The sequence below is a fragment of the Bos mutus genome, chromosome 27 (genome assembly GCF_027580195.1).
Source record: "Bos mutus isolate GX-2022 chromosome 27, NWIPB_WYAK_1.1, whole genome shotgun sequence".
In the NCBI taxonomy this organism is placed as follows: domain Eukaryota; kingdom Metazoa; phylum Chordata; class Mammalia; order Artiodactyla; family Bovidae; genus Bos; species Bos mutus.
In genome coordinates this window covers 41,075,114-41,090,618 of record NC_091643.1, presented here as the reverse complement: position 1 = coordinate 41,090,618, position 15,505 = coordinate 41,075,114, and the positions used below count along the sequence as shown (strand labels likewise).

The following is a 15,505-nucleotide window of genomic DNA, read 5'->3' as shown; positions in this document are numbered from 1 at the left end:
ACCATAGCCCTTCAGGCTCCAGGGTCCTCTGTCCATGGGATTCTCCAGGCAAGTGCTGGAATGGGTTGTCGTGTCCTCTTTCAGGGAATCTTCTCAACCCAGGGATCAAACCTGTGTCTCTAATATCTCCTGCATTGGCAGATGGGTTCTTTACCACTAATGCCACCTGGGAAGCTGATACATACATTCTGGGAAATTCTGAAAGCAAGAGGAGAAGGGGACAACAGAGGATGAGATGGTTGGATGGCATCACCAACTCAATGGACATGAGTTTGAGTAAACTCCAGAAAATGGTAAAGTACAGGGAAGTCTGGCATGTTGCAGTCCATGGGGTCACAAAGAGTGGGACACAACTTAGTGACTGAACAACAGCAACTATATATATATATATATATATATATATATATATATATTCATTTATATATATAAATGCATATATTTTAAACATTTTGCACATCCCATGTTCAAAATGTCCCCACACATTTTCTGTCCACATACATTCTGCTCTCAGGGTCTTTGAAACACTCTTTGATGGCCTCGCAAGGTAACTGTTTCTCTTTCCTCAAACTCAGACTGCTCTCTTCACCTCTACAGCTGATTCCTCATGTTTCATACACAGCCTGGCAATCATGATGGATATGGCTTATTCAGTATCTCTGTACCATGGACAGCGACAGAGTTATGCCCTATATTTTAATCTTTGCTCCGCAAGCTAAGTATCATTAACCTCATTTTACAGTTGGGAAATGAAAACTCTTGGAGTTTGAATAGCTAATCCAAATCACCCAGCTACACAGAAGAAAAAAAGACATTTTAAACCATCATCACTCTCACTCCAAGGCCAACTCTCTCTCTCATCATCTGAGCTGATGACCAAGGACTTTGCTGACACAGCAGAACAGGAGGCTTTGCAGACAGAGAAAAGGGATTGAGGGCAAGGCTAGAGGAAACTGCAAGTGAGGATCAAGTCACTTTCAGTCTAAGTTGCAAAATGGAATGCAAACCTTGCCTGGAATCAGATCAGGCCAGTCTCTGTGATGTGTCAGAAAGCAGAGCTTTTTCCTAACCCACGGCCCTAGGTGTTAATCTACATTCCACCAAAGACATGTGATTCACGGTCAAATATGCTTGGTGAATTGCTACATCCTCTAGCTGATGTTAAGTAAGATATTAAAAGACTGAGAATCTTTGGCAAATGAAACTAACTCTTTAGCCCAAAGTGAAATAAGTCAGGGAAAGACAAATACTCCACACCACTTACAAGTAGAATCTAAATTAAAAAACAAAGTAATAGAACTCATGTACTTCAACACTAGAATGGTAGTTACCGGGAGCTGGATGGTGGGGGAAATGGAGAGATTTGGTCAAAGGGTCCAAATTTCCACTTTTCCAAATTTCCCAAGATGGGCAAGTTCTGAGGATTCAATGTTTCATACTGTGACTATGGTTAATAACACTGTACTGTAATCTTGAAATTTAATCTGAAGTTACCGCAGTTATTCATTGGCCACTGTCTGTCCCCCCACCCAGATGCTTTGGAGCCTCACTTCTGGGTCTGGTCCACAGAACAGGGGTGCCCACATCACCAGGGGACTTGCTGGAAATGGAGAATCTCAGTGCCTTTCTCAGATCTCTTGAGATGTAATCCTAAAGGAAAAAAGATCCTGGCTGATTCCTATACACAATGCACTTGAGAAGCACTGGACTAGCATCTGTCACAATTGTGGGTACACGTTATGTGCTTTAGAGTTTGCCAAATAGATGCATATACACTTTGGTACAAATTCTATGGTTCTTGCATTATATTTTTCCTAAGTTGTCTACTTTTAATAGTAAAATGACCTGGGCATATATAGCATTTGGATTTTCAAAAAAAAAAAAAGAATGGTGTATCAAAGACAAGACACAGGTTTGAAAGGTTCAGCACAGAAGAAACAAAGCATTTATAATTAAAAGAAAAAGAAGGTTATTTTCTAAAAATAGCCCTTTAAAATTAAATACAGGTTAAAAACAAAAGTGCAGGGTTTTCAGAACATTTTAACTTGAAAATATGAGAACTCTGGAGTCTCTATGGCACTGTTTCTTAGAGCAATAAACACTCCACCAGTTATAGAAATCACTGTATGTTGCAGGCCATGGGCCAAGGGCTTTGCAAACCACCCCTCCTTTGCTCCATTTCACAAGCCTCTGCTGTCTTGTCAGGGCCATTTCCATCTCACAGACACCAGCCTGGGACTTACAGCAGCCCGCTCTGCATCCTCAAGCTTGCAAGTTGCAAAGCTGAGGCCATATCCCTAGACTGAGTAAGGAGGCTTCTCTTAGCTACTATCCCAAGCTGCCTGCTATGGCAAGAGGATAGAGAAACTAGAGGAAACAGGCCCTGCTGCCCCACCCAGATGAGAACGGCTCCACAGGCAGTGGGCTCTGCTCTGAGGACACACAGAGACCGGCCTTCTCTCCTAGGAAAGGACCCCGCAATGCGGGGCAAGGCACCGATCCTTGCAGGATGCAGATTCCTTATCCAACCACAAAGGAATCGCTTTAGGAGGTTCCCCAAGTTCCAGATATTCTAAAGCTCATAATTCACAAAAATAAAAACCTCCTGGTTTTTTAAATAAAAGATGGATTCTAATTGCCATGAAATTAAAAGATGCTTGCTCCTTGGAATAAAAGTTATGACCAACCTAGACAGTATATTAAAAATCAGAGACATTACTTTGCCAACAAAGGTCCATCTAGTCAAGGCTATGGTTTTTCCTGTGGTCATGTATGGATGTGAAAGTTCGACTATAAAGAAAGTTGAGCACTGAAGAATGGATGCCTTTGAACTGTGGTGTTGGAGCAGCCTCTTGAGAGTCCCCTGGACTGCAAGGAGATCCAACCAGTCCATCCTAAAGGAAATCAGTCCTGAATATTCATTGGGAGGACTGGTGCTGAAGCTGAAACTCCAATACTTTGGCCACCTGATGCGAAGAACTGACTCATTGGAAAAGACCCTGATGCTGGGAAAGATTGAGGGCAGGAGGAGAAGGGGATGGTTGGATGGCATCAGCAACTCACCGAACATGAGTTTGAGTAAACTCTGGGAGCTGGTGATGGACAGGGAGGCCTGGTGTGCTGCAGTCCATGGGGCTGCAAAGAGTCAGACGTAACTGAGCGACTGAACAGAACTGAACTGAGTTGTGTAAAGGGTTTCAAATCAGAATTACTTCAGTGCTTGGCCTTATTAAAGTCCACTGATGGGAAACGTTCATTGTTCCAGCCACTGCTCACAGACAGGACTCTCCGAGCATGCATGCCATGTGCCCACAGGATGGAACCTGAGCAATAAAGTGGCACATTCTTCAGAGATGCCTTAGATTGCACAAAATTACCTTATTCTCCTAACCAGTGCTCCATGAAAATTAGATGTTCAGAGTTTGAGAGAAACTTTAAATGAAGACATCAAAATGTACAAATGGAAAACCATGACAGACAAATTTGGCTGATTTTAGGAATAAAAGAAAGCTTACAACTATTATCTGAGAATGGATAAAATAGGATTTGCACAACAGACTCTTAAAAGGAAGTATGTTTTTAAAAAGGAAATTTATTTAAAAGTGTTAATTTAATTGTAATTTTGCTTCCTGGACAAAAGACCACATACAAAAAGAGAGGTGAACTGCCAAAAAAAAAAAAAAAAAAAACCCAACAACAACCAACTAAACAAATAAAAACCAACAACAAAAAACAGGCAATTTGTATTTTGTGAAATGAATTTATACTCCTAGGGGAAAGTTTTCCCATTGCCTGTAACACCAATAATTTATTCATACCAAGTAAGATTTATCACCTTATCTTACACATGATAGACTGGAAAAAGAAGACTTTAAAAGGAGGATTCTTGCGTCACCACCGGAGATAATAGGGCCAGATATGGCTTTGGAGTGCCTTAGGCTCCCTGTGGTGTCCAGTGAGGTCAGACAAAATGGCAGTCACTCTGGGACAATTCCGGAGTATAACATGCTTTTATTTTTAATAATAAAAAAATAAAGTTATTCCTATTTACTTTTATTATCTTGACTTAAAGACCATATAGGAATATCATCTTGACATATTTAAATAAGTGAAGAATTATGGTCTGGGACTGTCTGTGTTTCAACTCCTGCTCTGCCACCTGGAATCTGTGAGGCTGTGAGGCAAGGCATTTAACCTTCTCTGAGTCCACTGTCTCACCTATAAAATGGGGAAAAGAGTATCTCTAAGCCATGGTGACTGCTTATACTTGCCTGGTACTTAGCAATACCTGGTGAATATTATTATTCAGTGTAAGTTGTTTTTAGAATAACGTGTTATTCTAAGAAATTTTTAGAGAAAGATATTTTGAGTACAAGAGGGACTTAGGAAAAGGGTTATAACGACAACATGTTATTTATGGCCTCAGGCCTTTGGAGAGCATGCAGAGGTTTCAGAAAAGTAGAAGTTCATAGACTGATTCATACATACACACACATATAAGATATCTGTTTATGTTTTGCTTGTTCCATAGAAAATGCTTAAATACAACATTACAATAGGTCTGTGTAATGTAATTATTATACTTAAATTAAAAATGGAAAACATAAAAAAAAAAGCAATTATATCAGTTGGTGGTCATGGAACAATGCCCTATGGTCTCTTTCTCCTTCTACCTGAAAAATGCCACCTTTTCCCCCAAAACAACGTGACCAGACTGAACCATGACATGAGGGAGGTCAAGGTTATGGAAACAGAAAGACTAGAAACAGTCACAACTTGGAGGCCATGAAAGACACAGAATTCAATGCCACACAGACCCCTAGACTGAGTTCTGGGGCAGAGAAAGGTGCATCCGTGAGTTAGTGTCAGTGTTAACTTCTTGGTTTCTATTACAACGCTACAGGTGTATAAGATGTGACTGTTAGGGGAACCTGGGCTGGGTGGTAAACCAACGGTCTGAGCTGGTTTTGCAGATTCTCCACGAAATGACATTAAAATGAACAGTTAAAAAACAAGATGAGGAGGGAGAGGCCAGGGCTTCCTTTCTGTACAGGCAGCAGGTCAGCCGAGGGACTGATTTTGGGTGTTGATGGCTCTGTGTATGCCTCTATAATCCATCCTCATTAGAAATTAAATAGACACCAAGTCAATTATCAATTAAGTGACAAGCTGGATAAACACTGCAGGTGTTAATTGACCCTTCAAGGGTTCTTCAAAGCTCACTCAGCTTTGCCAGTTCCTTTGAAGTTCTGTTTTGGCTTCAGCAAATCGCTGATTAGATTGATTTAATGGTGAAGTTTTGCCTGGTTAATGGGAACAGAATAAAGTGTAGTTACAAGACTACTTTTTGTCCTCTAACATGTAATCTCACACAGTCCAGACAGGCAAAGGGGTAGGGCCATGTTGCTTAGTGAATAACTAAACTTAAGCTTTAAAACAAAAAAAAATCATATGTAACAGATTTTCTATTGATATAAGAAATCAGGGTTAATTTGAGGGGGCTAGGAAGCACTCTTGAGTTTATGATCAGTGTGGTTTTCCAGGGAGGACAGTGGTGTAAAACTCTACGCCCTCCTGGTGGTACTCCTCCCCATGTTCTACCACCTACATGTCCCTTACGTCTTTTAATGTCTGTTCAGCTCAGCAGCCTGGGTGTTCCACGTGGAGGCTGGCTCCTGAACATACACACAAGAGACACAAACATCCGCTAAGGTGAAGACCAAGGTGCATTTAATGGGGCAAAGTGACGGTGTTTGCCGGGGATGGAAAAGGCCAGGCTGGTGGGCAGGGTGGACCATGCTCTGAAAAGTCTTGAATGATCTGTTCAGGCTTCAGCTGGGTTTTATTCCAATCATCGTAGCTCAGTCACTGAAGGTTTTTTAAGAAACTAATGCGTTTAAGTAAGCCTGAGGGCACATCTTAAACACATTCATGAGTTCTTGTTTTTCTTCCTTCTCTACCCCTAGACACACTCACCCCGTCTTGAAACAGGGTAGATAATTATGCCCAGATATGAGTGCATATTTTAAAGATATCAAACACTCTCTTGCTGGTCTTTTGTCAAGACTTTGTGATGTTCCAAATTCTTTTAACCACCATGTCTTAATTTAGAAACCTTAGTAGCTTAACGCTGAAATAAAATCAATCTTTTGCTTTCCTCTTGATATTTCCAGAATTAGGAGTTAGATTGGATCACTTTAGAAAGTAAGAAGGAATGGTTAGTCTCACTGCTAACCAGGTTTCTGACTTCAGGAAAAATCGTAATTACTGGACCACACTGCAAAGACAACTAGGACGGACGGCTGTCCCTTTAAAGAAGGTATTGAAGGTATAAGAGGCTGACCTGTCTAAACTTAGAATCTAACCAGTTCAAAATGAATCAAGCCTCATCTGATGGAAGCAGAGTGGCTTAGGCTAAAGCGAATGCTGCCCCCCTCTCTGCCCTCCCCCCTCCCCCCCAACACACCAAGATTAACATATGGACAATTTTGGAACTTTACATCATCCACCACTTTTAGACTGCCTCTGCTGTAGCCATGGCAACCCTTACATAAAACATAGCTGAGTTGGTAACTTCACTCCAAATGAATTGAAAATAAGGCTAATCCTATTATTCTTCTCAACAATTTTCCAAGTAGCTTCTTCACAGAGTGCCCTTGCTTGTATAGTCTGTCTTTAAAAATAGATTATTGGAAAATTATATGTGTATGTGCACTCTTTCTACACCCATAGCCATTAGCATGGTCCTGCTGTCATTGACGTGTAACCTTGCACCCGAGATGAAGTACACCCACCTACATGGCTACTTAGTATTTTTCTTGCAGTTCGGGGATGGGTAAATCTTTTAAATATACCAATTTAGAATCTGACACATGGCAGAGGCTGTCACTCAAAAATTACAGTTAAATAATAGTCTTTTGAAGATAAGTTCTATTATGCGTTTGTATAAATCTGGAAAGGTAACCCAGTGGCTCTGCTTTGTATTGTAAATGTGCCCACGTATGTTTCCGTAGCGATTTCGGAAAACCATGTTTTCCTTTCCTGCCTCCACTGAAGACCATTCTCTTGTAAAGTGGTCCTATGGTCATGTCAAGATATTCCTCTTTGTAACTGTGATAAACACTCAATGTCACCCCAAGAAGCTCTGCTGTCCCTGACTCTACTGACGCACTTGTGTGCTCAGAGGCTTCTCCAGTAGCCCATCTCCCTTAAGGTGGTGGTCTGCTCAAGGCTTTAGGATCCAAACCCCAGTGTCAGTCCTGAAACAGAGGAAAGGGAACTTCCCCAACAGGCCATTAGGCTCAAACCTGGACTGTTCCACTTGGGGGACAGTCTTAGAGTGAAAAGAAAATGTGGTTTGGGTTCAGAGGCCTTCAGACACAGCCTCGCCCCTCACCTGCTCCCTCAGGTTTGCCATCTCCCATCCTTTGTGCCTCTCGGACACTTCATCAGAAATGGGCAAGGATGTCAACGAGTGCACAGGGCTTTGTGCATGCCTACAGGACGGTGCAAGTCATCTCGAGAAGGTAACTGTCAACACAGCCCCATACATGTCTGATGAGGACTATCAGAAGAGAGGAACCACAATGAACCAACAGGAAACCCAGTTTATTAGACCGGAAGGCACACAGGGCACAAGTCCCATCCAGGGTTTTTCAACAACTGCTCGGGTCCTACCCACTGCCGCTAGATTGCTGTTGAATGTGGTGTCCTGGCAAACGCCAAGAGAAAGAGTTCAGAGAGCTGGAAACCATTTCAGTCTGAATCCAAGCACCAGGATGACATGGGGCGATTCCTCCAACATTCCCTACATGATAAGGACTGTACGCTGTTGTTTTCAGGCACCCGCGTGGCCGCAGCCCCACCTGGCATTTCTGACAGATCACAGTGTTAGCACATTCAAGAGCCCATCCACACACACTTTTCTGAGTCTGATATTGAAGGAAGAGGGGACCCGAGTCGGGGAAAGGACTGGTGGAGATAAAACAGAGAGGAGGAAAGGATGCGAGAGAAACCAGCAGGGATGAGAAAAGAAGAAATGGACAAAACCACATCAAGTGAGATCAGTCAGTCCTGCGGCGGTCTGCCTACTGCAGACAAAAGAGACCGAGGGGTCTGCCTGCTCAGGGTGCTCACGCTGTGTGGAGGGCCATGAGGACTTCTGCAGGACTCTGCACCACTGTGCTCCGTGTCTCTGCTCAGCATCCCTGTTTCTCTTTCAGACTTGGACATGGACACTCACACTGTAGAGCTTCCTTTCTTGCATAAACAAAGTTTGTTTTGCAAAAGCCAACCTTGACCACGGGTGCCATTAATACAACCGTCAACCAATATGCCTCACTTTTGCCTCTCCCCGCTCCCAACCTGACATCACATGCAGGAAATGCCTGAGATCTCTGGAATCTCTCACAAATAAGGCCTTAACGAGGAATGGCTGAATTTCTAAGAATGTGTCACCATATATTTTTGCATTGCAATGGTTTTCTGAATAAAACGAGGTGATTTTAGATCCAGGAGAGTGTTGCATCACTGAACCTCTTACACTGATGGACAGAGAAAGGCACTCAGTAGATGTTGAATGAATTAATTTAAAACAGTACAGCTCATTTAGTACAGCCTCTTTTTATATAAGCAGTTAAATGATTTGTTCAAGGTCACAGTGATGATTTGTGACAGAACTTGGAGCAGAATCCAGGACACCCAACTTTCAGTTTGGTATCAGGTTCCATGAGCTCTGACGGTACAAGAAGCTACACAGATAATAACATAATCAATCTTTGAGTCTTAAAACTTAAATTGTATAACATCAAATAAGCGAAAGGGTAACCCTGCTCAATCTAAAAGTATTGCTCAGATGAATGAAGCGGAAAACAAATATCACAGAGGCAGTGGTTATTTTTCTCTTAATTGAAGTAACATTTAACATAAGGACAATAAAATTAATGAAAGGAAATAACCGTCTATAAATACAAATTCTCTGCATTGAATGTTGAGTCTTGGAAAATAAAGTAAAATTCAGTGTTGATAATTGGTGTAAAAACAGGTGGTCTAACTTATGACATTTGTCAGGTTTGATATTTTTATCCTTCAGTCTCTGTACTGAAATGCAAACTTAAACCCATAGAGATGTTCAAAATCACTCATTTCATCCCCTCCACCAATGCATCAAGAGCCAATATTTCCTCCATTCCAACTTATTTTGAACTTACAGTGGAGTTTCCTTGTTGTTGAAGACCTGAAATAGGTAGCAGTTGCAGTTCTTAAAATGCTAAGAAATTAAAACATTAAACAAGACCAAAAAAACCCAGTTCAACTCATATCAAGTGACTTAATTTTATGTATATTTTACATCTTTAAACATCTATTCTTCAGTTGTATTATGAACACAGCAAAGTCTGCTCATGCAAGAAACACCATAAACCAGAGGCTATCATAGTGGATTTGATTGGGTTTTCTCCTGTCACCACCAGCACTCACGCCAGGGAACTGATCAGATAACCAGCATTATGTATGCATCAGATGAGCATTTATGGTTCTCTTGTGACCTGCACAGGTTAGTCACATGGTCTCCACAGAGGAAAAGATATACATAATCACATATTTACAGCACAGGCGACAAATGACTGGTATCACGACATTTTAAAATCACCACCATCTAAAAATATCTGTTGACACTGAATCAACTCCAGACCAAATCCAAAACTAGCTCAGCTCACTTAGCTGCCTCTGCTGTGTAGCTTCATAGGAGCCCAAACTGAGGCAAATTCCAGTGTCCAGGACCAGACAACTTTTCTAGCTCCAAAACCAGCAAGAAACATCCCAGAAGCTCTGACAAATCATTCACCCTATAGGTTACATTGTAGCAGCCAGAAGAGCAGGGCAAGAAAGATGTCTCTTGTCCAGCACTCACCATATGGACGGTGCTTCTGTCCCGCTGATCTCTAAGAAGTCGTATCCTTCTTCGAGCTGGAAATCAGTGAAGACCAGTGCAATGGTGTCCCCGGGCTCTGCGAGGATGGTCCACGTGCAGTCGGCATTGTTCTCATACTCGGAAGGGAAGTGGGGGCTGGAGATGCTGCTGCTCGTTCCCCGCAAGGTTCCTCCGCAGGCCCCCTCGGCTGCAAGGGGCAGAAGAGAGAAAGCACATTTAAAAGTGGCTTCAGACACAAGTACCTCCATCAAGCACCACTCTTCATGGGTGGCAAATATTTTCTGAATCCAAAATCATGACAGACAATCGGAAAGAGGGTTTCTTTCTTCTGATTTGTTAGTTTAGTTCTATGGAAAGATGTAACAGTATACCAATTATATTGCCTTGTGAACTGAACTACCACTAAAAAAAGAAGTGAAATTATGTCTTTTCTAAGATCTGTGATGTGCAGTTATTATACACCTGACGTTCACAGGTGGCTCAACCTTATTCTCAAAGGAAGACAGAAACAAGTTGGCAACATTTTGAGTCTTAAAAGTACCTAGCCATCTTTGCTTCATTTTCTGTGAGCTGGCTGTGAAAACACAGTGATCTTAAAAGAAGTATCCACCCTAATCTTTACATCAGATAGAGTTTGGAATGTGCACTTGGCTTTGAATTTCAGAGAAGTCCTTGAATAAGATGAAAACAGAGAGGCGCCAATATCATAAAATGATTCTGAGTAGGAAACAGCTACATGAAAACTTAAAATGGATAATCAAGGAAAAGTGACAAGGAAAGGATCAGTAAGGTAAAATGTAAAACACTGAGGATACAAATTAGCATTGGAATAAATACTCTTCTGAAGAGAAATGGATCTTGTAAATTTTTCCACATAGTAAAAAAATAGAAGTTATTCAATTTATATAATCATCTAATACAAAATGTTATGTATATAGTAAACTGTATATATAGGGCAGCCAAATATTTGTAAGACAACATTTTTTTGAAGACACTGTAACTACTGTTCCTTCCACTCTTTCTTCCCATTTTTTTCTCTCATTTCTCCCTTCCACTCTCCCTCCCTTCTTTCCTATCACATAATCCTAGCAAAGAGTATACCCTAGGCTGTCTGTGTCTGCAGACTCTATATCCATTTTGTTGTTGTTCAGTCACTCAGTTATGTCTGACTTTTTGTGACCCCATGGACTGTAGCATGCAAGGCTTCCCTGTCCTTCACCATCTCCCGGAGTTTGCTCAGACTCATGTCTATTGAGTTGATGATGCCATCCAACCATTTCATCCTCTGTAGCCCCCTTCTCCTCCTGCCCTCAAACTTTCTCAGCATCCTGCTCATTCCTAATGAGTTTGCTCTTGCATCCATAAATTCTACCAACAGCAGATGGAAAACATACAAAAAATATTCCTAGAAAGTTCCAAACAGTAAAACTTAAGTTTGCTGCATGCTGACAACTATTTACATAGCATTTTCATTGTATTAGGTATTACAAATATTCTACAAATAATTTAAATTATATGAGAAGATGTGTGTGGAGTTTACATACATATATTACTATGCCATTTTTTATAAGGGGCTTGAGTAACCAAGAAAAGTTCCAGACTTCCAGAAAAGGATCTTCTTCTGCTTTATGGACTATGCCAAAGCCTTTGACTGTGTGGCTCACAATAAACTGTGGAAAAAGAGACAGGAATATCAGACCACCTGACCTGCCTCTTGAGAAACCTATAGGCAGGTCAGGAAGCAACAGTTAGAACTGGACATGGAACAACAGACTGGTTCCAAATAGGAAAAGGAGTATGTCAAGGCTGTATATTGTCACCCTGCTTATTTAACTTATATGCAGAGTACCTCATGAGAAACTTTGGGCTGGAAGAAGCACAAGCTGGAATCAAGGCTGCCAGGAGGAATATCAATAACCTCAGATATGCAGATGACATCACCCTTATGGCAGAAAGTGAAGAAGAATTAAAGAGCCTCTTGATGAAAGTGAAAGAGGAGAATGAAAAAGTTGGCTTAAAGTTCAACATTCAGAAAACTAAGATCATGGCATCCGGTCCCATCACTTCATGGCAAATAGGTGGGGAAACAGTGGAAACAGTGGCTGACTTTGTTTTTGGGGGGCTCCAAAATCACTGCAGATGGTGATTGCAGCCATGAAATTAAAAGATGCTTACTCCTTGGAAGGAAAGTTATGACCAACCTAGATAGCATATTAAAAAGCAGAGACATTACTTTGCCAACAAAAGTCCATCTAGTCAAAGATATGGTTTTTCCAGTAGTCATGTATGGATGTGAGAGTTGGACTATAAAGAAAGCTGAGCACCAAAGAATTGATGCTTTTTAACTTTGGCATTGGAGAAGACTCTTGAGAGTCCCTTGGACTGCAAGGAGATCCAACCAGTCCATTCTAAAGGAAATCAGTCCTGAATATTCATTGGAAGGACTGATGTTGAAGCTGAAACTCCAATACTTTGGCCACCTGATGCGAAGAGCTGACTCATTTGAAAAGACCCTGATGCTGGGAAAGATTGAAGATGTGAGGAGAAGGGAACAACAGAGGATGAGATGGCTGGATGGCATCACCGACTCAATGGACACGAGTTTGAGTGAACTCCATGCGTTGGTGATGGACGGGAGGCCTGGTGTGCTACAGTCCATGGGATCCCAGAGCTGGATGCAACTGAGCAACTGAACTGAACTGAACTGAGTATCCAAAGATTTTGTGGCCTGCTGGGGACCCTGGAGTCCATATGTGACAATTGTGTTGTCCCAGCCCCAGGGACTCGGCACTAATCATCCTGTCTGATACCCCACATCCAGGGCCTCCATGTCTGTCCCTTGGCCCCTTCCTGGGTTCAACATCCTGCCCTCTCTCATCCACCTTGTCTTGCTCCCTGTCTCCTCAGCCTGCTGTGCCCCATTTCTCAGCCCTTTGCTCAGGACAAAGCATTGGGCGACAAGTTTTATGAGCCTGGCTGTGCTCAGGGATTCGCCTGGGCCTCATAGGTAGTCTGGAACTCAGTAAAGTCCCCTCTCTTCCTTCCTCATGCACAGGAATCAACATTTCCTGTACTTGAATCAGTTACACGGACCCTCCACTCAGCCATCTTCAGTAGGAGGAATGGGACTATAATAATATACCTATGGGCTTAAGATAACATCTAACTTTATCATTTCAAAGAGTAAAAGCAGGAAAGTAAGCTAATTTAGTTATAGTACTATGAGGTATTTTCAAATATAAAGTTCTAAAAAATATAATATTTTATTAAAAACTGCAGCAAGCTTGTAAGAAGAAAGTTTCATTGTGGTAGCAACACAGAAGGGGTTCAGTTGAGTGTTTGTTTAGCTCTGTTTGTTTTCAGCAAATAGCTGAGCCACAAGTCCAGAAATGTTCTTTTTATCAGCAGAGCAGCAGGGAAATTTCAAGAAGAAATAAAGTCAAGGCAGGCAGACAAAGCAAAATAATCAAAGTAAAACATTAAGAAATGGGGATTATGGACAAGCTTCTTGGAAACTGAAGAGTTATTTCAAGCTCCATAAACATTTAATGTAAACTTAGAAATCACATACACCCGTGGCAGATTCATGTTGATATATGGCAAAACCAATACAATATTGTAAAATAATTAGCCTCTAGTTAAAATAAATAAATTTAAATTAAAAAAAGTAAACTATTAAAAATAACTATTAAAATAAACTAGATAATTCTGGCCAATATTTGTATATTATAGTTTTATATCAATATAATGTAAGTTTCTTTTTTTTATCCTGGATTTTAATAGTAGAACAAATGTACCAAAAAATTTACCTTAATATTAATTCTGCTAAATACAGAGAAATTTTTTTTTTTTTTTTTTTTTTGTCTAGAAGCTGAAAAATTGGGGGAGGGTATCTACTTAAGTAAGTGTTATTTACAATTACATCATATCCACACACACTTTTTTTTTTTTTAATACATTATGCAGAAAGAAAATGAAGTTAGGTTTGAAACTGCCAGGTAAATACTTGACTATAAAATTTAGCACCCAAAATGTTTCCTAATAAGATGCTGAATATCAATATTGAGTCCCTTCACTCCATATAGTAAAACCTATGCTCCTGGGACAGCCACATGAAGGGGTCAGAGGGCACAAGTGGAAAAATGGAGTCAAGGAGTCTAATCCTGCAGCAACTATCAGAGCAATTATTTCTTTAAATCCGTTTCCTATATTGAGTTTTCACAAAATCTTGCATTTGAAAAAAAAAAAAAAAAATCCACAGCTTAAAAGAGTTTGAATGCCATCAAGTTAATCCAAGAAGAAGATAAGGTTTTTAATAAAAGATGTGTTTGAATGTACTGATTTCTGTAAGTGGGGAAGATAATTCTAACTGTAAGCAGAAATCAGAGTGCACTATGTCCCCTAAGAAATTTCACAACTTTTAAAAAGTTTCAACCCAAACTGTAAAAGTATTATAAGCTTTGCTTGGGTATCAGTGTTGTTAGGAATTTAACTTTATGGCATGATTCAAAATACAGAATAAAACATTATTTAGAGACATACTTTGCCATATTTATCATAAAGAAAAATTGAAACCAACTAAATGTTTAACAACAGATAAATCGTTAAATAAATTACAATGCAACCAAACCACGCGGTGGTTACCAAGCATCTGTCACACTGCTTCAGCAAACCCCTGACTCACAATATTAAATTTATAAAATGCAGAGTATACCCTGCATAATTGTTGGGAGCCGGCGTGAGGACCTCCACCCATGGCAAAGGTCATGAGGAAGGAGGCTCGACATATGCAAAGGCGGGATCGAGCCTCAGGAGTCCCCCTGGAAATCCTCGAGCATCTACCCCCATAACCAGAGCCTGCCTACTTTACTACTTTGTGCTTTCACCTACATCTCTGACCTTATGGGGGGGCTGTCCCCCACCACCTTTTTTGGAGAAGGAGTTAACTTAGAGCTCCAGTTAATAAAAACTCCTGGGCGTGACAAGAGTGTTTTAACCTACAAACTCCTCTGATGGTTCTCTAGCCTGCCTGACAGGCTTGTCCGGCCACATGTGATTGCTTACAGCCTCCCAACCATGAGAGGCACGAGATGCTCTAAACCTTCTAAAAACAGGTTCCTTAGAAAAGTTAGAAAACCATTAGTATAAGTATAGTGGGCTGATTAGAAATTGTGTTGGTGAAGGGTTTTTCATTTGTTGAGCCAATGTTTGTTGCTAAGTCTCCACATTCCCTGCCCTTGTACACATTAATGGATATATAGAAGAAATAAGTATTAACCTTTGATATTAATCACGTTAGACCTTAGGCTAAGTAAATTCTTTCCTTAATTAAAACCCACTACACCCTCACCCTATAGGAATGTAACTTTATCTGGTACCTTCGGAAGGTGGAGTCTTTTTTAAGAATAATCACCCCTGGAGAAATAAGTGTCCTGGTTGACTGACCGCTGTCACAAGGAGAGGGTCATAAATTGTCAGCAGGCCCCCTGGCCAGAAGATGATGTAACACCCCTAAGACCTCTGTATACATTTGTATGAAGCACCTGACTCTGATAAAAGTCAGGATTGCTGACCCCG

At 40.9% G+C, this 15,505-nt stretch overlaps 1 protein-coding gene across 1 annotated transcript in view; it reads right to left on the bottom strand.

Annotated features, from left to right (window-relative positions):
• Positions 1-15,505, bottom strand: part of CSMD1 (CUB and Sushi multiple domains 1) — a 1,688,220-nt gene that overhangs the window by 1,033,153 nt on the left and 639,562 nt on the right. The window contains exon 4 of the mRNA XM_070364228.1: positions 9,908-10,115. Within this exon, the coding sequence (XP_070220329.1) occupies positions 9,908-10,115 (208 nt within the window). The remainder of the gene's footprint in view (positions 1-9,907; positions 10,116-15,505) is intronic.